The sequence below is a fragment of the Mixophyes fleayi genome, chromosome 3, assembly GCF_038048845.1.
Source record: "Mixophyes fleayi isolate aMixFle1 chromosome 3, aMixFle1.hap1, whole genome shotgun sequence".
NCBI lineage: Eukaryota > Metazoa > Chordata > Amphibia > Anura > Limnodynastidae > Mixophyes > Mixophyes fleayi.
The window spans coordinates 118090560-118114299 of NC_134404.1; the positions used below are offsets into that span (position 1 = coordinate 118090560).

The 23740-nt window shown below is 38.6% G+C and overlaps 1 protein-coding gene across 1 annotated transcript in view; it reads right to left on the reverse strand.

Annotated features, from left to right (window-relative positions):
• Positions 1-23740, reverse strand: part of DLG1 (discs large MAGUK scaffold protein 1) — a 150511-nt gene that overhangs the window by 63984 nt on the left and 62787 nt on the right. Inside the window, 3 exon segments of the mRNA XM_075202242.1 lie at positions 45-95; positions 2925-2978; positions 7474-7572. Coding sequence (XP_075058343.1) covers positions 45-95; positions 2925-2978; positions 7474-7572 — 204 coding nt within the window.

Below are 23740 nucleotides of genomic sequence, written 5' to 3' on the forward strand. Positions count from 1 at the left end.
GAATACTGAAAAATTAATGCAGGCATCTTTGTGCAGTATATTACCCTTTCAAGTGTGATTTCCTCATATTCATAATCTGCATCAGTTCCATTTACCTATAAAATAAATGAACAAAAAGTTAAAACACTTAATAAAACAATGCATTTGCTACAAAATATCCGACAGATTTTAAATAGAGTTTCTTGCACAACTTCCCAATAGTAATCTACTGAAAATTTGCTAAACAAAAATGTGTCTATAAATAAAATGTGTGCACTGCTTAAGCTGGTTACTAACATTACATTTTTCCACCTGGATTGATGAACAATCAGATGTGTCGCCAATATGACTGCACATAACACATTCTACATATCTGGCCATTTAGGTGATGGTGGTCCCATACATTTTGGTCATTTTGATCTTCCAGGCGTCCTAATCAAAATAATTGTTTTTTTTCTAAATCACTCATAACATTAGTTTGCTGGTCCAACATGAAGCAATGTTGAACACATCACAGCATGTAAGATTTACTTTAAATTTTGAATCAATCTGCTTAACTTACACTATAACAGAAAACCATTTAGAACATAACTTTCTCTCAGATTTAAGATTACAGAAAAGCTCCACTTTTATGGAGGGTGGGTTCCCAAGGGGTTAAATTTGCAACATAAACCCAAAGGATTTTTACCCAAGTACTCACTGCTCTGTGTAGATGCACAATGCTCTCTTAGGTATAATGAATTCAGTGGGACCAGCCCGTTGAAGTTCAGCCATCAGCTAACACCTTCAAGCTATAGACAATAAACTGGCTCCCGAATTTTAATACACTTGCAATTTTCCAATGAAACCATCCCAAAGCCTATTTTTTATACACAGTCACATTTTTAATACTGCAAAAAACCCCATATATAAATATATATAGGTATGGCACTAATATAAATAATATAAAACAAATAGTTCTACATGAAAATCTCATGGTGCAGCACGGTGGCCAAGTGGTTAGCACTTCTGCCTCACAGCACTGGGGTCATGAGTTCAATTCCCGACCATGGCCTTATCTGTGAGGAGTTTGTATGTTCTCCCCGTGTTTGCATGGGTTTCTTCCGGGTGCTCTGGTTTCCTCCCACACTCCAAAAATATAGTCTCTATCGGGTCCGAGACACAATTTCTTCAATCGTTTCAAAACGTTGCAGAAGACAGTCCATTAGTCAGAAAGTAGGCATATACCGATGGTAGCATATACTGATCAATCTAGAACAATTACATTTGATGATGGAGGGTCATTCTTTATTTCTCATATATTCCCGTATCATTATGTGTAAAGGGGGGGGAAATCACATTGATGTTTTCTATGTGATGTTTTTCCCCTTACATATTCACTAATTGGCATGTGCACAACACTGTCCAACGTTACTTTCTCTATACATATGAGCACACATTTACAATCTGCCTATATAGGCTGGTCCTTATAACACAGTGAGGGGCAACACTTTGGGGTAGTATATTTAATTAAGGAAAGAGAAACCTATCTATAACATGTCAGTAGGTATTTCAAAGCAAGATAAACAGGTGTAACAAGTTATAACAGTGTTGTCAGATTTGTATAACAGCTAGGCCACACCTGTTCACAGTGAGATTGTCCAATTTCGTCAGTGTTTTTGCAAACCCTACCCACTCTAACTACTACTCTGTTAAACCTGCCCCTATTTGTCCATCCCCATGCTAGATATTATAGAGTATATAGGACACAGTTCCAGCACTTCAGAAAAGGGAGTGAAATAAAAGTTCCAGTGATGGTGCATCATTTCCTTCTGTCTATACTTTACACACCAGAACACATTTCTCTTATAAACAAAATTCACCGCAGAACTTAATTGCATTAATTGTTTATGAATTGCTTTACAGTTGCTATAACAGGTTCTGATGGCCATTTATTACTTTGTGGAGTCCTGTAAGGAAATTGCAGAACTTGGCTCTTGAACTGCGTAGTATCAGCATGTACAGTGCAAGTTCCAGAAAAAAACCTAAAGCAGGCCTCAAGTTTGACGACAACAATGTGATGAATGCAAAAAAAAAACGATACATTCCTATACATTTATGCTTGAAGGTAGCAAATCACAAACTGTAAGCTCTTTTTGGCAGGGTTCATATTTCCATTCTATAACTTACAAAACCATTTGTGAGAAATGTCGGCATTTTTGAAGTTAATAAATGATCTTATATCTGTTTAACAATACAAAGAAATAAAATAAGTTCTACAAAACAAACCATTTTAGTTGGAATTTTCCTTGCAAAGCACAAAGTTTACCAAATGCCCAGAACAGACTCAAGTCACGACTACAGGAAATACAGGCAGATTTTAAATTGCAAGAGTCTTGCAATTCTGGCCAGCCAACCTTTCTAAGCAGGAGATGTGATACCGCACACAAATTTCTAATGAAGCCACTGGGAAAAGATCCAAACGATATTAAACTTCATGAATACTGAAAATTTAATGCACAGCTTTTGTTTATAAAGAAATAAACAACAAGGAATGGGCTGGAATGCCATTAGCAAAGCAATAGTCATCAGCTAATTATTTTGCTCTTCTGGCTTTGTACTTAGTCTGTTTGCTTCATTCTGTCCTACTTAAAAATATTTCACATACAAACTGTCCATAAATTTGTTTGACTAGCAACACACACACATATATATATATATATATATATATACATACACATATATATATACACACACACACACACATATATTTTCTTTCTGGGCATAACAAACAGCTCATGTATTACCTTTAAAGGAAGGCTAATCGTTAAAATCTTTTACACACCTCAATTCCTTATGCCTCATTGAGCTAATCCGATCTATACCAGGTCAACATTATCCACATCCTGGACATCAGAAAACATCTTACCCAGATATGTACTCTCACACATATTACAATGACTTACATAAGGTGGAGTGTCCAGATTATCCGTGTTTACAATCACTGGTGGAGGATTCGCCTAGAAAGAAATAAAATAAATAAATATTTTCCCTAAAGCATTAAAAACAATTTGGTAAGCACCCCTATATAAAAAAAAAAAAGAAGAAGAGGTAATATGTCTTTCTTTTAAGGAGCAACAGTTTCCTACAAAACATTGGTTAAGCCGACAAAATGGCTGCCTTCGCCATTTCTAATTATAAGGCCTAATAAGTCACTAGGAACCGGTGACATCAACCAATGTTTTGATGCACTGCTTTCCCAGTAAATTCGTATTAAGTTACATTCCCATGGATAGGTAAAACACTCTTATTTACAGGTTTGACAAATAATGTACCAACTAAATAGTTCATTTTCTTTGGCAACCAGGTATCTCTGAGAATTTCCATAAATGGGAAACCTACGACCAAGTTGGTGAACTAGAAATCCCAGTAGGGCTTTGCTGGTATGTCTAGGTCAACAAAACTTGGGAGAACCACAAGTAGCTCTCTTAGCAAGATTAACAAGGCAGAGTAGAATTATGTTAACTGTGTCCATGTGCAACCAAATACGATGTGACTACAAACATGTGAACATTGTTACCTTCACATCACTGCCATGCATATGAATGAATGTACATTAATTACTTCCTTATCACACCACAAATAGTTAATAAAAAATCATGAAGGAAAAGGGTGGGGGGGGGGGGGGGCGCGGGGGGGAGAGGGATGTCCACCAATATCAGTCATGCAGGGCAAATCAAGTCAGTCAAGGATATTTAAGCACTCTTTACAACTTAGGGATCCTTGTAAATTCAGGTATGTCTAGATTAGAATTATAGCTACTATAACATGCTCCTGGGCTTGTAAAAGTCCCTCTTGACAAATGTTTTTAAAGGAATTTCAATGGTGATCCAATGTTAAATGGCCTAAAAATTAATATTTCATCTGGCTCTGGTTTTCTTTCACTTTATATTTATGACTGAAGAACAGCGAACCTTGCATTACACAAAGACAGTTATTATAAATAACTTATTGGAGACCATTTTATTTGAAACTCCTCCCCAAAAGAAAAAAGGACCTCATGCCCCTATATAAATCTTACCACTAAAGCTTCCTGGCATGGAAGTCTAAACATCACAACCCAATTGACCCATGACTTGGGGGCATGTTTGAACATCTGCCAAGAAGACGGTAGGTGTGTGTATATATATATATATATATATCTCTATCTATCTATCTATCTATATATCTATATATTGCAACTACACACCAAGTCTATAATGTATCCTCCCCCGGCCGCCCAGTTATGCTTCCATCTTTGTGGATCTTCCCGTATAAGAGTTATTTTTTTGGTGGAAGAGCTAATTGCCCAAGTCAAAACTTAAAGTTGTGGGCGGACAAAAATGGAGGCTACCCTTGGATTATGTTTAAGTCTTCCCAACCATAGGTGATACATATGCTTGCTGTCCTAACAGCTTGCAGACACTATCCTGTTCCAATTTTTTTTGGAATAGAATGGTTTTATACATGGGGTTGAAGCCATCGTGGCAATACCACAAGACTAAATCAATATAACAGACTCTAAAAGTAATCTAACTTAGGGTTCAAAAACACAGGTGTTGTAAAATGGTATCAGAGTTTTATTGTATGCAAAGCATTGTTCTCTATGTTTAGTACTAGTTCCATCCACAATCAAATTGGTAAACGTTATGTGATATTTTTCTTTGTTTTACCACATTGTCAGTATTCTATCATGTTCACAATCCTCTGTGTAGCATATGGTATCATCCCAATTCAAACATTAGATACGACTAAAAGTGTGTGAGCCTTGGAAGTAACAAATAGACCCTAGTATGTCTGTATGTTAGGGAATTTAGACTAACTTCTATTGTGGCAGGGATTGATGTGAGTTCTCTGTACAGCGCTGCAGAATTAGTGGCGCTATATTAATAAATGATGATGTAAAAAGGTATTATAATATGTATATCAAAACAAGTCTCAGTTATCCCAATTCCTCATGTATAGCAAACAGTATTTGCTGCAATGGGAATGGATCATCCACATCCATATTATCCATAGCCCCAAGGAAGCAATTTTCACACAATACACTCATTCTGACCACAGATTTGCAATCAAATTCAATCTTATTTCCCATTTTAAAAATAATTTCTTTGACTACTAGAAATAGTAAAACATTTGTAATTACCCTTTCATCTCTCTCCAAAACTAGTATGGCAGAAGAAGCTAATTTTTACAATATGCACCGACGCTCAATTCCATTTCTTTGCATGCTAGAAATGACAAGTCAACCTACGAATGTCTGAGTTTGAACATTATTGCTAATTACACTGCATACTGCCAATGTTGTATGACCTTTAGGCTACCATTTAAAAATACTTATTTAAATATTGTAAAATACAGCTGGCTCTTATGTCATAGGTGACCTCAGTGACATTTTATTATGCATACTGTATTTGTTATCTAGATAAGGGGATATCCCCTTCTTTGGAGCATAATGCCTTCATTTACTAACTATTAGTGGTACAACCATATCAATAAACAGTTTAGCACAACTGCACACTGAAACATACAAACCACATTCTTTACAATTAAAGAACATTGTGCATTTTTACAAATAATTTATTGTATTTTGAGTAGCACACTGGTTTGTTATAGATCTGTAAATCTCCTTCTAGCACAGACACTCATATGGAAAGTTCATAGTATCTTTTAATAGTATATAGGCCATACTTGCCAACGCTCCCTGAATGTCAGGGAGACTCCCTGAAATAGGTGTGATCTCCCTCACTCCCTGAAGAGTCCGGCATTCTCCCTGATGTTAAGCCAGTACAAGACGTGGTTGGCTTCCCATATGTGGCATGACAGTTCAGAAATGTTGTCCTATCTATTGATTGATGCCTATGGAGGTGGCCATTTTCATGGAGACCAAGATTTAATCAAAGACTGACAGGTAAGACAACATGACTTCAGTAATAGACAGAAATGTAAGACACTTCAGTCTCTAGAGATTCATTAGCTGCTTTTCGTTAAACGCATAGTTGCCTACTCTCCCGGAATGTCAGGGAGACTCCCGTATTTCTGGGAGACCTCCCAGGCTCCCGGGAGAGTAGGGCATCCTCCTGGTTCACACCCTCGCAATAGATGGGGGTGGGGCTTAATGAAAAATATTGCATCTTAGCTCCGCCCCCTGTTGTAATTGGTCGAAATTGTGAATCGTTTAGGTGACTGTGCCAAAATTATGTGATTCGTCAAGTCCCACCCCGCACACCCACCTCTCCCGGGATCTCCCTGAAGCCAACGAAACTAACATTTAACAACGAGGAAAAGTTGGCAAGTATGATATAGGCTACAATTTTCACCTTATTCTACAGTGTATGTAAATTATAGGCCTCCAACTTTACTGCGCCTCATTGCATAGCAGAAGATCTGTAGTTTCCCAGCATGGTCAAAGAGCTTTTCCTTTGGTTTGAATTTTGCAAATCTTCAGTCTTTTTTTTACCTTTTCATTGTCGCTTAATGGACAAGTGGTTATTATAACCTGATTTCAACATGTTGCTAATTGTTTTCAGTTCTTGGGCTGGAAAAGCCTGTGCTGTAAGTTACTAGATGATGCCTGTTAAGATTGGAGATCTGCTTTTCAGATTTATTAAAAAGTCTTTCTAGTTGAGTAAAAATAGCTAAGCCTGCATTAGATACATTGAAAAATGTGTCTTGTTCCAAACATATATACTTAACATTTATGCCATCAGGAACCTTAATTTGTTGGCAACACCAACTGGAGAGTTTAAAGAAACAAATACCATATACTTTTTCCCCACAGTGGCTTAACAAGCCAATGGCAAAAGTCTCTTAAAAATTTTAATTAATGTATTTTGCTTTACATGACTATAAAACATTAGTTATATTATTTTCCCTTTGTATTCGTTCCTAAAAAAGCAAAACCTTCCCAAAAAACACCCCCAAAATTTTTTAATCTCCATTGTGACGATTTCTTTGGTTTAATTTAGCCAAGGAGCTTTCTAAATTCTGACAACAGATTTAATGAAAACAGGAAAAAAAAAAAAAAAAAAAAAAAAAAAAAAAAAAAAAAAAGAGTGTACCCAAAACATAACGTCTTGCCATCTCTTTTGTCTGTACTCCAAAACAGTAATAAAGAGCTGACTCCACAACCACACAGAGCGAAAAATAAAAAGCACCATCTAGATTTTAAATCAATAAGGCCCATAGGTCAGACAAATGACAGATCCACTTTAAACTTGAACATTATGATGTGAAATTGATGGGATTGAGAACTAACATGACCAGGGCAAAATTACTATACTGGAGGGAAATGACCTAAGATCACGCAGAAACTAACATTTGACAAGAAACATGGAATCCGTTAAACTTTTTTTCTTCTTTCAGGTTGTTGCAATAGAGTAAAAAATAAATTGATTGTTACCGAAGCACAACAGTCAATGGAAATTTAATGGAAAACAAATAAACATACAGAGCAGGCAAACACAAAAAAAAGACCTGTGGAGTGGAAGATGGGATGACATTGCTCTCAGCAGGGACTGGTATAACAGGGATCACAGGGACAATGGGAGGACAAGGAGCACCAGCGTCTGTGGACTAAAAGAAAAAACAAACATTCAACCCAACTAAAATAAACAAAAACAAGGACACTTTCAAATAAAGGTCAGTCATATTTGAAAATACAATTTAACTCTGTAAGAGATAAAGCAGTTTTTAGTCCAGAAACATGCAGCATAAGGAAAAGAACAAAGTTAAATATTTGCTTAAAATTCATATTCTCCAACTGATCAGATAATTTGAAAATGATGTTCATTTGTCTGCTCCTTTACATTTAAAACAAGGTATAGCATGCCCAGCTTCATTATGGCTCAATGGTTTTGCGGAATACAATAAAGTAAACACACCAGTAGTATTGACTGTGTAACATTACAATATGGAGAACAAGGACATGAGGGCTCATTTTTTTTTTAAATGGAACTTTAACAAGTCAGTTGAACGTTACAGGTCAAGTAGTCTGTTCATGAAAAATGTGTTAATATATGCTTATATTTCTACTGGAAAGCAGCAGAAAGGACTTCCAAGTTGTTATATCAACTGGGGGTTTTGAATTTCCAATAAAAATTAGTTCCTTTTTTAAAAAATTCTCATAAGTTTTTAGAATGCATTACTTTCATTAAATAATTATTATTAGTTATCCATATACCTATATTTCAACCACTTAAACACACTTGCAGACTAGTACACCGGAGCCTAAACACCACCAGATCCACAATCACATGTGATGATTTACAGCACTTATTGCAGGAAAACCTATGAGAGTGCTAAGGCATATTAATGCGTCACCAGCCAGGCCGTCGCACAGGAAGGAGTTGCATCTTGTAGCTAGGTACATAAGTATACGCGACTAAACATTGCACTACCTTGAAATATAAAAATATATTTTGCAAATACACACACACACACACACTTAAAAAGAGATGTCTATTAAGGCTTTATGAATGGTACACTTTGCAGTACGTAACCTTAAAAAGGAATCTTTTTATTTTCTATACGACACACTTTCATGCATTTTACACAGAATTTCTCTTGACCAGTCAAGCGTAAACCATTTTTTGTTGCCTGAAACACAGCAAGATAGAATGACAAGCGAAAAGGTCACAGGTAGCCGACACAAGATTACAAAAAAAAAAAGACCCCTTTCTAAGTTTTTTGCGTCATTTGCTATATAACACTACCTTCTTTTTTGACACTTTAACCTGTATTTATATATAACAAGCATCTCTTAAGTTTGGACAGCACTGATCCTTAATAAAAAGAAAGAAAAAACAGTATTAAATAGTTTTGAACACAAACAAAAGATCATATTTAATATAAAAACTATACTACTTTCTGAATATTTTAGTGTGCAGCCATCTTCACGACTAATTCTAAAATGATGCTGCATAGCACAACATATCCTATTTTGAAAGCATACAAAACTAAAGAATGAATTTTATTATAAAAAGAGAGGCATGTGCTTAATGACAAAATACAAAAGAATACAATATTGGATAAATGAAGTGTATTTTTACCGTACCAAGATAAAATGGTGAAACATAGTGAATGTAGAGAAGAACCGTTGGCTTCACACACAGTGATCTTGCTGTTCAGCCTAAGAGCCGGACAATAGGATCACCATCTCTGGCCATACACAAGTTGTATGAAATCAGACTGTTTGGCATTCAGATCAATTTTGAAATTACTGGGGCCTTTTCAAAGAGTATGAAGATAACTGCAAACTCAGAGAAAAGGTAGCAGGTCCATCTCCAGACCAAACTTACCAACAATTCATAATTACCTGATCTGATTAATTAACGCTCATATAGGGGGTCAAACAGATTTCCCAATTAAATCTAAAATGACTTGCTCCATGTTCTTAAAGTTACCGTTTCAGTGTTAAAATTTCATATTTCCAATTGTGAAACAATCACTGCACTGTTTTGTAACAGATCAGGACAATAGAAGAGGCACGCCCAAGTAAATTATATGCTGAAATTTTAGATGCATACTGCATCAAGCAGCAGTGCTTTCCTCAAAGTTTGAGCACATCAAGTGACCATCACACAAAACATTTGATAGTAAATATTTGATTACTGTGAGGGTAGATGTGATTAAACATCTACAGATGCATTCAATGCTGCCCAAAGTGGTCTTTCAGACTCGGCCAGATGGTTAATTCTGAGACCATTTGCTGGGATGCATGTCTAAATGGAACTGCATTATTTAGTATGGCAAGTAAACCATAGGCTCTAAAACAAGCCAGCTGCTAGGTACAAATAACCTGTGAACAATTTTCAATACGCAGGTTGAAAGAGAGCACACATTAATAAATGAACTAAAATACAGCTTGATCGATGTAGAATTTTTAGTATCGAGGGTCACAAAGTCCTCTGTAGTTACTATAAGCAAAATAAGCGCCATACCTTCATAAAGGAATAGTTTGACCCAGAGCCATCAGACCACCAACCACTCGTAGATCTGACTTTGGCTGTGCTTCTAGTTGGGCTTTTTTTCACACTGTCCCTGAGATTAGTAAATTTGCCTTTGCCTTTAGAAGATGCAGGTAAAGTTGAAGAACTGTATGACCTCTGCATGCATGAAGCCTGTTGCAGCTGCTGGTGATGGTGCTGTAATGAGGGTTGATGCAGTCTTTGGCACATATCTATTGCATTTCGAGATAGACTTCCCATGGCAAGCTTCTCTAAATCAGGGTCTTTGGGCCTTGCACAGTTACCACAAATTCAAAACAAATAGTTATGGTGGAATGAAGAGAGTAACTTTCTTACTGAACAGCGAAACATGTGTAGAATGCGCAGCTGGGGAGGCAGGCAAAGCAAAATCCAATTCGTTCTGTAGCTCAGCAGCCCGTTCACTAATTAAACTACACCAGAGGAATGAAAGAGGACAACCCTGTTTCTAGGCACGCATAAATCAATTCTCAGCACAGATTAATATGTGGAATACAAAAAGGTCAGACAAAAGCTACAAACTAATTAGGTAGTATGTTTTGTTTGTCAAATGTCTATCAGAGAAAAGAAAAAAAAAATGACAAAGATATAATTCAAATGTTATCTCTTTCAACCAAGCCACATTTCCATAAGAAATACCTAACAGAACATGCATTATATGCAAAAATAAGCTGATAACATTTAGATTAAATTCTAACTGATGAAAAGGTGAAATCAATGTAAAACAAAGCAAATATGGAGCAACAAGACTAAGGTTTAGATGGAATGTATAATGATAAACCCGGTCTATCAAGGGCAACGCCACAATTTTCCTTGGAGCCAACCTTCATAAATGTAACAATTTTTTCATGATATACATCTACTTTAAGCAATAGTACTATACCCAGTATCCTCAGTTGATCCTTTTCTCCATAGTATCAACGCATACGTTTTGTAGCACTGCAGGCATGTTGTACCATTTCAAAGTATTTCTACCTAAAAGTGCATAATTTGAATTGCTGGGATTGGAATTCAACACGCTTCACAAACACAAAAAAGGAGCATTTAGTAAGGACATTGTGCATGCTGGTGATCACCAGTTTTATAGTGCCTTGTATAATTTACACTTATTGGGGAAAAACAAACTTGTGACCCCAGGAGAGAACCTGCAACACAGACCACCTTATAACAATTCGAAAAAATATTTTCCCAGGCTCAAGCAGAGTTAGTGAGTGTATATATTTGGGTGAAGGCAAATATGTAATATCAACATACATTGAAAAGGTGTTAAATTATTAAATTTATTCTGAATAAAACTAACATTCAAACCAAAATCACAATACATTATATGAAACAAACGAAGGTAAAAACAAGCACAGAGAAGCGAAAAAGGAAAGGTACAAAAAATATATTGGCTAATAGTGGAGAAACAAAAGATAATGGTAACAGGCAATAATGGTAAACGTAATTAATGTACGTTTTTTAGGTGGTTTAGTCCTCAAATCAGCAGTCAATTAAAATCACCCCATATATTGGTAAAACAATTGAGCTGAAACACCCTATGCCAAATGATTGACTCTACATATGAGTCAAGGTTCAGGCTGCAGGCACTAAGCATAGTAAACTGGATGCATGTAGGCAATGTACAGTAAGGGCGTGCCAAGATTGAGTGCACTCACATCTGTCAGATTAAAGTTCTGCGCAACTCTGCAGCGCATGATTTTTAGTCATATCACTTGCTCCAGTCACAGTGTAGACTGATTGTGATGACTACACGTATGCATTAAATATGTGTTTGCAATGAAGAGCAACTGTAAAAATGCATTTTATGTACAGTAAGCAACATCCTGATGTATTTCATGAAGACACAAAGTATTTTTTATTAACGACTTAAAACAGGTGTTAATATCTTTAATATTTCTTTTAATCAGTGCGTTGTGATGGGACTTTATATATACACATATGCATTGAGCGTATCTTGCAGTGTGTTGTGTGTCACCATATAGCAAGTGTCTTACAGACAGAGCGTACTTAGAGCCGTATTCAACTAGAAATGTTTCTTCAAATCTGCTTGCGTGCAATTTCCATCCAATTAAAAAAACTCAAAATTGAATTCACTTTCCGTTCCTTAATGAGTCAGGCCCATTATATGCATGACAGTAATGTAGTAGCAAATAAAAAAAAAAAACTTGGCTAGTTCACTATTCAAGCACTAGTCCTGCCTCCAGTATAGTGGTCTCCCATCTTTCTCAACATTTCCTTCCAGTAATGTAAATGCATGGTTGAGATGTCAAGTACAAGCTCTCAGTCTGTGGGGAGTACTAGAAGCTCTTGTGGGGGAGGAACGTCAGGATCAATTAACCATCTCCTGGCAGAACACAACATTAATAAGCACTTCTGTGCGTGCTCTTCCTTATATCTATTTTCAGATTTTGCCATTCATTAGCCAATAAATAAATCTATGGAACGTCACAGTCTGGAAAATACAATAAAAATTAAGATAAAGATTTAAAGCTTATGTAAGGCTCATACTAGTCAGCATTGGATGGGTGAAACTTTTCACTCTGCAGTGTATCTGTCAATAGTATCTGATTCCCATACATACATTTCTTAGAAAGCAGCTGTCCATATTTACAACACTATATTTTATCTAAATACCACCAGCAATAGTCTGCAATCTTTAAACCAGTGATGGGCAAGAGGCGGGCCCCAGCCCCTTTCAGCTTAATTGACAAGGTTGGTTGTTATAGCTTGCAACACTTGTTACTGCTGATATGTAATTAAACACAGGATATTTTTTTCTTTTTAAATTGAATGTATTGATTCAACTTATTACCGACAGAGTAACGTTTGGCCCTTTTGTAGGTTAGAGGGCCGGGCCGCCCATGCAATCGCTGTAGTATATTAGGTTACCTAATCATAATAGAATCCTTGTGCATATAACAAATGTGTGTTACATACACACATCTATATTGACATACCCATATCTACACATCTACAGACACATAAATTATGTGTAAGCTGGATTCTACATTAGTTTTTAAAAATAAAAAAATAATGAAAAAACTGCAACTGCGTACCCAATCTACTGACATATGCAGTTTTTGCTAGTGACTACCAACTCCGATAATTTTATCCATGGTGACACCATGGCAACATGAGAAGCAGTCTATGGAGACTTGCTTCCATGACAAGGTTATAGCATTAGCAGAAACTCAAAGTAATTGAACTGTGCTGTGTGTGTAGACGATAAAAAACCACACCACAAATACAAGTCAAACGCTTTTAGAAGTTAAGTTTAAGATTTCATAGATCTCAGATAAAAAAATGACAATTTCAACAATAGAATGCAAAATGGTAAGCCAGAGGCACGTCCTACATTAGCACTTAAGCTGCAATTTTACACTCTCCAATCCATTTAACTCCTATTTAATTTACATTTGATGCTCTAAGCTTATTAACCTATAGGTTTGATTTTAATTATGCAAAACAATTTTAGATCCTTCCATAGTAGGTGACAAAATTATATTTAGCAACAGATTTCCTTAAGTTGCTGACCACTGTCACACCAGTTATATTTTATCCAAACCTTTTTCTACAGCTGGGTCCCGATTTCTGGAGTTTTCCTAATTAGTGGCCAGGAAACTTAAGAGCTAAAGAGCAAAAGTTTAACGTTTTTCCCCCTTTCCATATATTTTAAAATTTTCTGGATAACCAGATTTTGGATAAGAAATCCACATATCACAGAAGTAGCCATCAGAACACTAAATCTGTTTATTTAAGAGAACCTGTCACCCCATCTAGATAAATCAATTTGTATATAGTGCATTCTGTAAACATTTAAATATACATGTTTTCTGGTCACGAGAAGCTTAATAAAAATAAAAAAAACCTGTATGTCAGCTAGGATAATATTTTTCTGGAGTAGGTCCAGTTAATGTTGATCATCTCTGTGAAATGTATATATATTATGAGATGCATATTCATGGAGATCAACAGCTATCTTTCTAATGTGCACAATTTTCCTGGTGGGTTTTAACTGTGATTCAGCTGTATTACCAGTTATTTGATGATAGTGTAGTATGTAGAGTTTTTCAACCCTATTAAAGCCCAAAAGGCCTAGTTTTCATATTTCACTAATCTTAAGTGAGCTGAATTTAGCTTATTGACCAGCTCAGTAATTATGCCAAATCTCCACACAAGGAAATATAGAAACACAAACCCATTTGGGGACAGTTTAGCAATGGGTTGAGAAATCCTTATCTATAGGTCAGAGGTTTACTGATAAGGAGTGATGCACAATGTTCTTGCACGCACAGCACATCGGGATTCCATATCAATAATATGGAGGAAGAGGGATGCTTTCATGACATTTTTGCAACACTGTTGATGAACCCATGATCATGTCTCAAGTATGCAGCATACCACACATCCTCAAAGAAAACAAAGCAGAGACTATAAATTAAATAATCTATGGTAGATCACCCAGCCTTCTTATGTATTCCTAGCAGGAGAATTTTCCTAAACAGTCACAAATAAATTAATGTAATAGACCTAGTTTATAACCTCTTCTAGTCCACAGTAGCAAAACTTGAACAACTCTTAAAAAGTTTGTTTGTGATCCCATACATGGGTGTCTTACAAGATGCACTTCTGAATAAGAGGCAAGAAAACCGGATTTATACTTACGATAAATCTTTTTCTCTGAGTCCATCTGGGGGACACTCCTTAACCATGGGGTTGAGTCGGGGGGAGGAGTCTGGCACCCAAAGAGTTAACTTCTTTCAGCTGACAGCATATCACCCCCGCCAATTCCCCACATACCTCAGTTTGATTACCAAAGCCCTAGGATGATAGGCCAATCAACCAAGACACACCACTCAACAGAGGGGGGAGTGGAGATAAAAGAAAACAACGAAAAGACGGGGGGACCGCAGTGTCCCCCAGATGGACTCAGAGAAAAAGATTTATCGTAAGTATAAATCCTGTTTTCTCTTACATCCATCTGGGGGACCCTGCTTAACTATGGGGACTTACTAAAGCAATCCCTCTGAAGGGTGGGACCGCTCTGATCTCCTTGCACGTAGAACACTACGGCCAAAGGAGGCGTCCCCAGACGCAAATATATTAAATTGGTAGAATTTTGTAAAGGTATGGACCGAGGACCAGATGGCTGCCCTGCACAGCTGGTCCGCCGTGGCTCCATTACAAGCCGCCCAAGATGCCCCAACCGACCGGGTAGAATGGGCAAAAATAAGTTTCAGCACAGGGAGATTAATACGGACATAAGCCTCTCTGATAGTCAGGGTAAGCCATCTGGCAATAGTTTGCTTAGATGCTGGCCATCTCCGCTTGGAAAAGTCAAATAATACAAAAAGAGAATCTGTCTTACGTATCTTTGCAGATCTCTTAACATATATACGTAATGCCCTCACTACGTCCAAATATTTATTTGTCTTTGTTCCAGGAGTCTAAGGCTCCTCTCTGAACACTGGAACAACTATATCCTGATTAATATGGAAACCTGAGACCACCTTAGGGAGAAAAGACTGAACAGTACTTAAAACTGCTCTATCCTCATGAAAAACCAGATAAGGTTCTTTGCAGGATAAAGCTCCTAGCTCAGAGACCCTTCTGGCCGAGGCGATAGCAAGCAGGAAGACTGTTTTCCATGTCAAGAACCGCCACTATGCTGAGAGTAGAGGTTCAAAGGGAGGCTCCTGCAACATGCTAAGGACCAGATTAAGATCCCAAGGCTCCGCAGGATGCACGTAGGGCGGCTGGATGTGAAGCACTCCCTGTAGAAAAGCCTTAACATCCGGAAGCTCCACCAGCCGTCTGTGGAAATACACTGACAAAGCAGATACCTGAACCTTTAAGGTTCCAAGTTTAAGCCCCGCCTCCAAACCACACTAAGAAGGCGAGAAATAAATAAAATATATATATATATATATATATATATATATATATATATATATATATATATATATATATATATATATATATATATATATATATATATATGCATATATGCCAGATACGGTTGTAAATTCTGGCTGAAACCGGCTTCCTGGCATTCAGGAGAGTGCCTATTACACCCCCCCGAGAAACCGCTCGCTCTCCACAGACTGGATTCTAAGGCTCTGCCATTAAATTCAGCTGGTTCAGCCTCTGACGCAAGAACCGTCCCAGGGTCAGCAGCTCTCTTCCCAGCCTTACTGGCAGTACCAGAAAGACTGGACGATCCCCCGGACTGACTCTCCACGGGACCCTGTGGGGCAGGTTTTACCTGCAGCCCCAAAGCCTTGCTAGGACGTCCCCTACCAGTGGATCCCTTGTTTATGCGCAGAACTCTGGGACCTTCCTTTGTTTGGTTTTTGTCCAGAAACCACCAGCTGAGGACTTACCTCCTCCACTGGTACCTCGAACACGGGAATGCTCTTATGGGGTGGAACCCTGCACAGGGTAAGGTCGCGAAAGATGTCACCACCAGCTTCAAAGACCTGGCTACTGACAGCCTCTTGTCTGACAGGTTCCTGCCTGTCCACTCCATCTAGTACCTCAACTTGTCCTGTGGAGACAACATTCTGCTGCGTATTAAGTCCCTCACTAGTCTCAAGAAACTCATTCTTAGACAAGGGATTCTCTGTGAGCCTTTCAGACTCCAGAAGTTCGGTCATAGACTGAACGACCCGTCTGGCCTTAGCACCCCGAATGGGTGTGACTAAAACCCTTTCCCTCACTGGAAATTCTAAGCCTGTATAGCTTCGTTTAAACTAAGTAAATCGACAGCCCTGAGCTCTTTCTGATTTGACAGAAACCAGCGAGGTAACCAAAACCTGAGATGAGGTGGCCCCATGAATTCTATCACGATATTCTGGATCTACTCGTCTACCGAGGACTCTGTATACTGCTGGGCAAACCCAAGCAGCCGTCCTCCCACACCACCCTCTGGAACCAGAGGCGGTTGGTAGTCATGCTGCTGGACTATCCGGCAGCTTGGCGGAAGAAGCTCTCCGTGCCGCAGGGGCAAAGGATGACCTTCATCTACGGGACTGTCTCCTGGATTCCACGGCCCCTGCACTGGTAGTCTGGCCTCTGCCAGACCAGCCCCCGTAAGGAGGCTGTCTAAAAGAACTAAACCTAGGCCTAGCCCTAGGTCTTGGGAGTATTTACAGGCAAGGACGTCTTCTTGCCCCCCTGAAGCCTGTAAAATCCTAATTCTGGACCGAATAGCATCCCACCCGTATACGGGATGGATTCGAATGATCTTTTAGACTCTGAATCCGCATTCAAAGTCCTTAACCATAACGCCCTTCTAGCTACTACAGCTGTAGCTGAAATAGACGAAGCTATGGAGGCCGCATTATGGGCCGCTTCATATACATAGCCTGCTGCCTCCCTTAGCTGCATGGCCAGAGGCAGTAAATCTGAATCCTGCAAGGCAGACTAACTGCCCTGCCCAGACTTCCATAGCCCTAGCTACCCAGGTAGAGGACAATGCTGGCCTGAGGCTAGTACCGGCGGCCGAGAAGATCGACTTCAGCAGGGATTCTAATTTTTTGTCAGTCGAGTCCTGTAAGGCCGCTGACCCGGGTACAGGTAGTGTAGTCTGACGAACCAACCTCGCCACAGGTGCATCCACCTTCGCCACCTGTTCCCAACGGGTCATATCCTCCTCCTGAAGGGGATACAACACGCCAAAATTCCTTGGCATAGAGAACCTCTTAGCTGGATATTTCCAAGAGGCCTCCACAATATCCCTCAACTCAGCTGAGGGAGGGAACCTGACCACCTGCTTAGAAGCTTTTTTTAAAGAGAGAGTGGTCCAAGGACTTCGTCTCCTCTACTTCAGCAAACCCCAGGGTCTGACGAACTGCTTTAACCAGATCGTCCATACCCTGGTGCCTAGTTTCCTTCTGACTCTATAATGGACACATCTGAATTGTCCAACAATTACCCCTCCTCCGAGGAACTCTCAGAGTCTGACACTGACCACAGCGCTTTAGCTGGTCTACGTCTTTTAACACTACGTTTGTGTCTGGGGTTAACCAGTAGATGGGTAAGCTGGTCCAAGCCTTTAGCCACCGCTGACCAACCCACCTCTCCTATCTGGGAAACCCTCGGGAGGGCTGGGGAGGGATTAAAACCGACCCCTGGGGAAAATGACTCATCTGTCATTCTTACTGCTATACCCTGAGAAACCACAGATGTAGCTGGGATCTCAACTGGTTTAGATAACAGATTTACAAGGGTATTAACTCCCTGTGTTAAGGCAGCCGCCCACTCAGGAGGATCTACCGTTATGGTGGAGGTGTCTATAGGCTGTTTCACAGGAGCCACAGTGCAGGCCGCACAGAGTTCCCCCTGATCCAGCCGTTCACTTGTTAATTTAACATTACACTTTGAACAGACATTATGTTTCGTACGTGTTGTTTTGCTTTTATCTGCCATCACAAGATAAGAAAAACTAAATCTCGTTTCAAAATTCACAACACTTCTTCAAACTATCAGGAAATACAGATTAAGTTATTTAACATGTCATAGTATTTCTGATTTAAATAAGACAGCTTGGAGAACTTTATAGTTTTCTTATAAACAACAGTTCTCTAAACACATCATTGTCTTATAATATACATCTCTACACATGCACACACACACACACACACACACACACAGAAGAAATAAAAGTGATACTCAGCGGGGAAGATATGTGTCAACAGTGCACTTCTCTTCAAATGACTGCTGTAGCTGTCCTTTTGAAGCTTGGCGCCAAAAGGGATCTTCCACGTGCTCACTCAGCAGGGGGGGGGGGGGTAAGCGGTGTTCCTCAAACACATTCCCCTTCCACTGGCTCTCCTTCGGTGTTATTTTCTTTAACAGTGTTTTGCCCTTTCTGAGTCTTAGGAGAAAATATGTTAGAATGTGTTCCCCACTAGCGCTATCATTAGCGCGCCATCCTCAAGAATTCACTGCCATCCCATAGGGGGAGGAACTTGGTATACTCCAGCTGGCTTCCGGGGGAACCTCAGCAGTAAAGGCGCTTTCTGCCTAATGGCAGCGCCCGTCCTGCATCAGCGGGGAGAGTCTCTTGTCGACTGCTTCCCGCTGTGAGAAGCGTTTCACCTGCTCTGTCAGCGGGGCCGCCCCCCCAACAGGCGCTTCTCCCACGAGTCAGCTCCATTGTACACGGAGCCTCTCGCTGCTATCAAAAGAAAAAAACCTGCAAAAGAAAAGGAAAAAACCTATTACCAGTGAACCCTGTTCACGGTCTCTCTTGGAGCTCTTCAGGTGCAACCTTCTCCAAGGGCACCCAATTCAAACTGAGGTATGTGGGGAATTGGCAGGGGTGATATGCTGTCAGCTGAAAGAAGTTAACTCTTTGGGTGCCAGACTCCTCCCCCCGACTCAACCCCATGGTTAAGCAGGGTCCCCCAGATGGATGTAAGAGAAACTAAGAATAAGCTTCTCTGCTATTTGTTAATTTACTGAAGTTATTTGTTATGTATTCTAAATTAAATAGGGAAATTAACTCAAACCTCAGAGTTAAATATTGCATCCACAACTTGGCAACAATAACAAGAGATAATTGTAAAGTATTAACTCCTTTACCATTTTTTTACATTAGAATAGTCTTAGGATTTCACCTGCCAGATAGCAGCAACTTCTTGCCTGGTAGGCAAGTGTTTTTGAGGAAACATATGACCAGTTCCATTGGGTGTTACAAGGGATGGCAGGACTATAAGCCATTTTTTTCCCCAATACACAATTGGTGAAAGCCTAGACATATACAGAAATCTCAATCAAATTCAGCAATAACACACAAATTGTGTACCTTGAATGACCAGACCCATTTTCAAGCATTTGAGTTGAATCGGGTTCGATCTGGAGTATGAAAACCTATATGGAACCAGAGAAACGTTAAGCAGGACTGGAGACAACACTAAACAGAAATGGTATGTCCAGCATAAATATGACCTATCGCAGAGCATGAAACACCTCCTACTGGCAGGCAATCACTTTAACTTGCAGGGCAAACTTTTACTGCCTCCCAGGAATGTCTGGGCAGAAATCAAATATTCGCCCATGCATTCCACCATTCTTCATCCACCTTTAATTCATTCACGTCCCTCAACACTGCAGAGTGTAGAGGAAGGAATATGACCATGGCCTTATCTGTGTGAAGTTTGTATGTTCTCCCTGTGTTTGCGTGGGTTTCCTCCGGGTGCTCCTGTTTGCTCCCACACTCCAAAAACATACTAGTAGGTTAATTGGCCGCTTTCAAAATTGACCATAGTCTCAGTCTCTCTCTCTCTCTCTCTCTCTCTCTCTCTGTATATTAGGGAATTTAGACTGTAAGCTCCAATGGGACAGGCACTAATTTGAGTGAGTTCTCTGTACTTAGTGGCGCTATATAAATAGCTGATGATGAGGATATCCTGGTATCACGCTGCTGCTTGGCATCACTTATTGGCTGGGAGTGGGATGCTCCGGGGAACATGAGTGGCGTGGTTATCAGCATGATGTACATTTTCATACCCCATCAATGAACCATAACAGTAGCATGGTGTGCAATTCAGGAGACATCCATTACTCTGCCCACCACCTGAATATGTAGTAAAAAGCAGTAGGGGAGAATTCATTAAAAAACAACAAAATAATTAATTAGAGTAGAGGGCTGTGGTGGAGAAATGGATTACAGGGGAGGAGTTCAGTGGCAGGAAATGAATTACATCAGTGGTAGGAAACACTTCAGGGGCCACACTGTGATAACCCCAGCGGACATGTTAAACAAGCTACAAGTTGTAAAATGGTTACTGTATGTGTTACAGCTAAAGTCAGCAGTAGTCTAAAGTTTACATCAAACAAATCAATAACGACACAGAAAATAAAAAAACGGAGACACTCTTGCACTCAGCGGAAAATTATGTGAAGTTTACATTTTCGGAAGACAAAAAATTTGGGTGAGCAAAAATAATCTAAAATAGCAGGGCATGAAATATAATTTTGTTGGCCTCTCAGTTAAGAAGCTGCAGGAAGAAGGAAGTAGGTGTCAGACTGCCAAAGGCAGCTTTACCCATGTGTACATATTTAAACGAAATTAAAAAATAAATAGTAATAAAGAAAGAAAAAAAATAATGATATCTAGAACCAATGCCATTTTGGTACTTTGAAACTAATCTCCGGAGGAAAAAAGTTTGTTCTTTTTAAGACATAAATTACTCTGGTTAGCTTTAAAAAATGTTTTGTTCTACTTTCCTTTGTTTCTTAAAGTGTCATTAATGATTTACAGCTCCGCTTCATTCACTGTCATCATGTAACCACTGAGGAAGAGGTGTTAACTTTGGGTGCCCCATAACCAAATTATGAAGTTGTCCCCAGGGTTTCTAGGGCCCCTTTCCTAACAAGCCTGGTGGCTACACACAGCTTTTTCCACCAGCACTGCCCTTACTCTACAATTTTCCTCACCTTGAAAGAAAGACCAGAGTTCCCTTGCGTAGCCAGCGGCCACATAGCAATGAGCTCATGAAAGCTCTCTGCCAACCATGGCCATCAGAGAGAGGAACAGAGCCCAGTATAGCAAGAGGCGAGCAGCAGCTGCTACCCCAGTAACTATGCCCCTGCACCGACGAAATTCCTATCAGACTCTAAACAGGTTACAATTTTCTTGAGAACAAGCTTGAGCTGAAATGTAAATGCTTTCCAGCTGACACTATCTTACCACTTATCAAACTTGCAAAGGCAAGACAGAATTATGGGAGGACATCCTGGAAAAATGTCATTAGCTGCATGTTAAAAAAAACCAAAACAAAACAAAAAACACACTGTTGGGACAGGGGAGGGGGGCGATATTAATCTGAGATAGCAGCCATAAGGACTAAAGCTAAAATAAAACAAAGCAGATATAGAGAAAAGCATATCTCATACAAAGAAACATTTTACAGAATTTACTGCATACTAAAGCACCACATTCACTTAAGAAAAAAACAAATGTCTATAAGCATTTTTCTTTAGAAAATACCAGCTAAAGGCATAAAAAAACAAAAAAACAATAATGGGTCATTTTCCGCACCCCTGGATGCAACATGAGTAAGACAAAACCCAAATACACCTATTAAAGTTTTAAAAGAAAAAAAAAAAAAAAAAAGAAACCAATGTCCATTTGGCCATTGCCTAAACAGGTCTAGGTAAACTAATGATACATCAGTTTACAAAGAGCAGTAGAGCTTATAACATGAATAAAAAGGAAACTTTTTTTCATATATACACATTTTTAAATACTGAGTAACTGTTTTGAGTTTGAAGTCAGAGATAATGTACTGATCTATATCAGCAATTTACTTGTGAATAGAAAGGAGTCATTTCAGTTTCACAGTTTTGAGCTTATAATCTAAACTGTACCTAATAAAATCTTTCATAAACACCAAATTTCTCAGGACAAGAGTAGTGAAGAAGATGCTCATTTTCTAGAACAATTAGTGTAACCATGTTTTATTCTAATACATAGAGCAGTATTTGACTATAGTTGAAAGAGGATTACTTAATAAAATTAAACCAATATTTTAACAATTGTATTTGTGAAAGTTCAAGACCTATAATTTAGGTTGTACATACCATTTCAAAGGCTCCTTTAAATAGGCTACACATTACTCTTCCTACAAGCTCAGTTAGAGGACACATGTGGTTACACCAGAGTATAAAAAAACAAAAAAAACAAAACCCCTCATTACTTCCCATCAATAAATAAATGTAATTTAAACTGGTACAAAGCTACAGTGTATTCAAAGGCTTTTCATTCAGAAAAATCTGCTGGTCCTATTACAATAGAGTATTATTTTCTCCCTTAAATGGTTATCTGAAATGATTGGTGATATATTAAAAATGCATTGCAAGTTTATTTTACTGTAGGGCATGTGCACAAATTACATGAATTTATAAAATATGAATGGAGATGAATAGGTATATTTATTTCAAAACTAGAAAGTATTTTTTTTTCATCTCATCCCAACAATCAGGAGCATAAGTTAATATTTTAGAATTACAAAGTTAGCGATTCACACAATAACCACAACTTTAATGGTATACTACTGTATTTATGTGTGGAGAGCAGATAATGGTGTTCACAGATCAATTATAACAACATGCTTCCAAAACTGCAAACGCTTATACTGAAACAATATGGGATGAAAACCAGTTTCCCTGACATTATTATTGTGAATATGTAAAGTATTTAAACAAAATGTTTGCCATGGATCCAAGTCATATCAATTTGGATTCTTTCCAGTAACATTATGAGAATGCTCTTTCTGATAGAAATGCAAGTTCCTATTACTCAAATTGCTCAAAAAGGTGTAAAATGTTCTCACATTTTCTATCCTACACAATAAACGGCTACACAGACAGATCTGGACTCTATCCTACTGCCATATGGCTCCTCCTTATTGTGTCTGATCAATGCTTAGTAAGACATCAGCTCCAGCTCCTTGCTGTGAAGCCTGCACTGTGCAGTTTTAAGCAGTAAAATACATAGCAGTGATAGGGGTTAAAATGAATATGTAGAGGAGACATATTTAAAACTAATCTATTTTGCACACTTAATACAAGGCGTTCCCAACTTTCAACATGTTAATAGATCCACCATAATTAAAATTTCTGCCAATGTAATCAAGAAGCACAAAAACACAATAGTTTCTGCCATTGTTGATTTCCTCACTTCATGTAAAAAATTTACAGTTATTATTCAAGTTATATTTAGGTGCTTTAAATTATTACTAAAA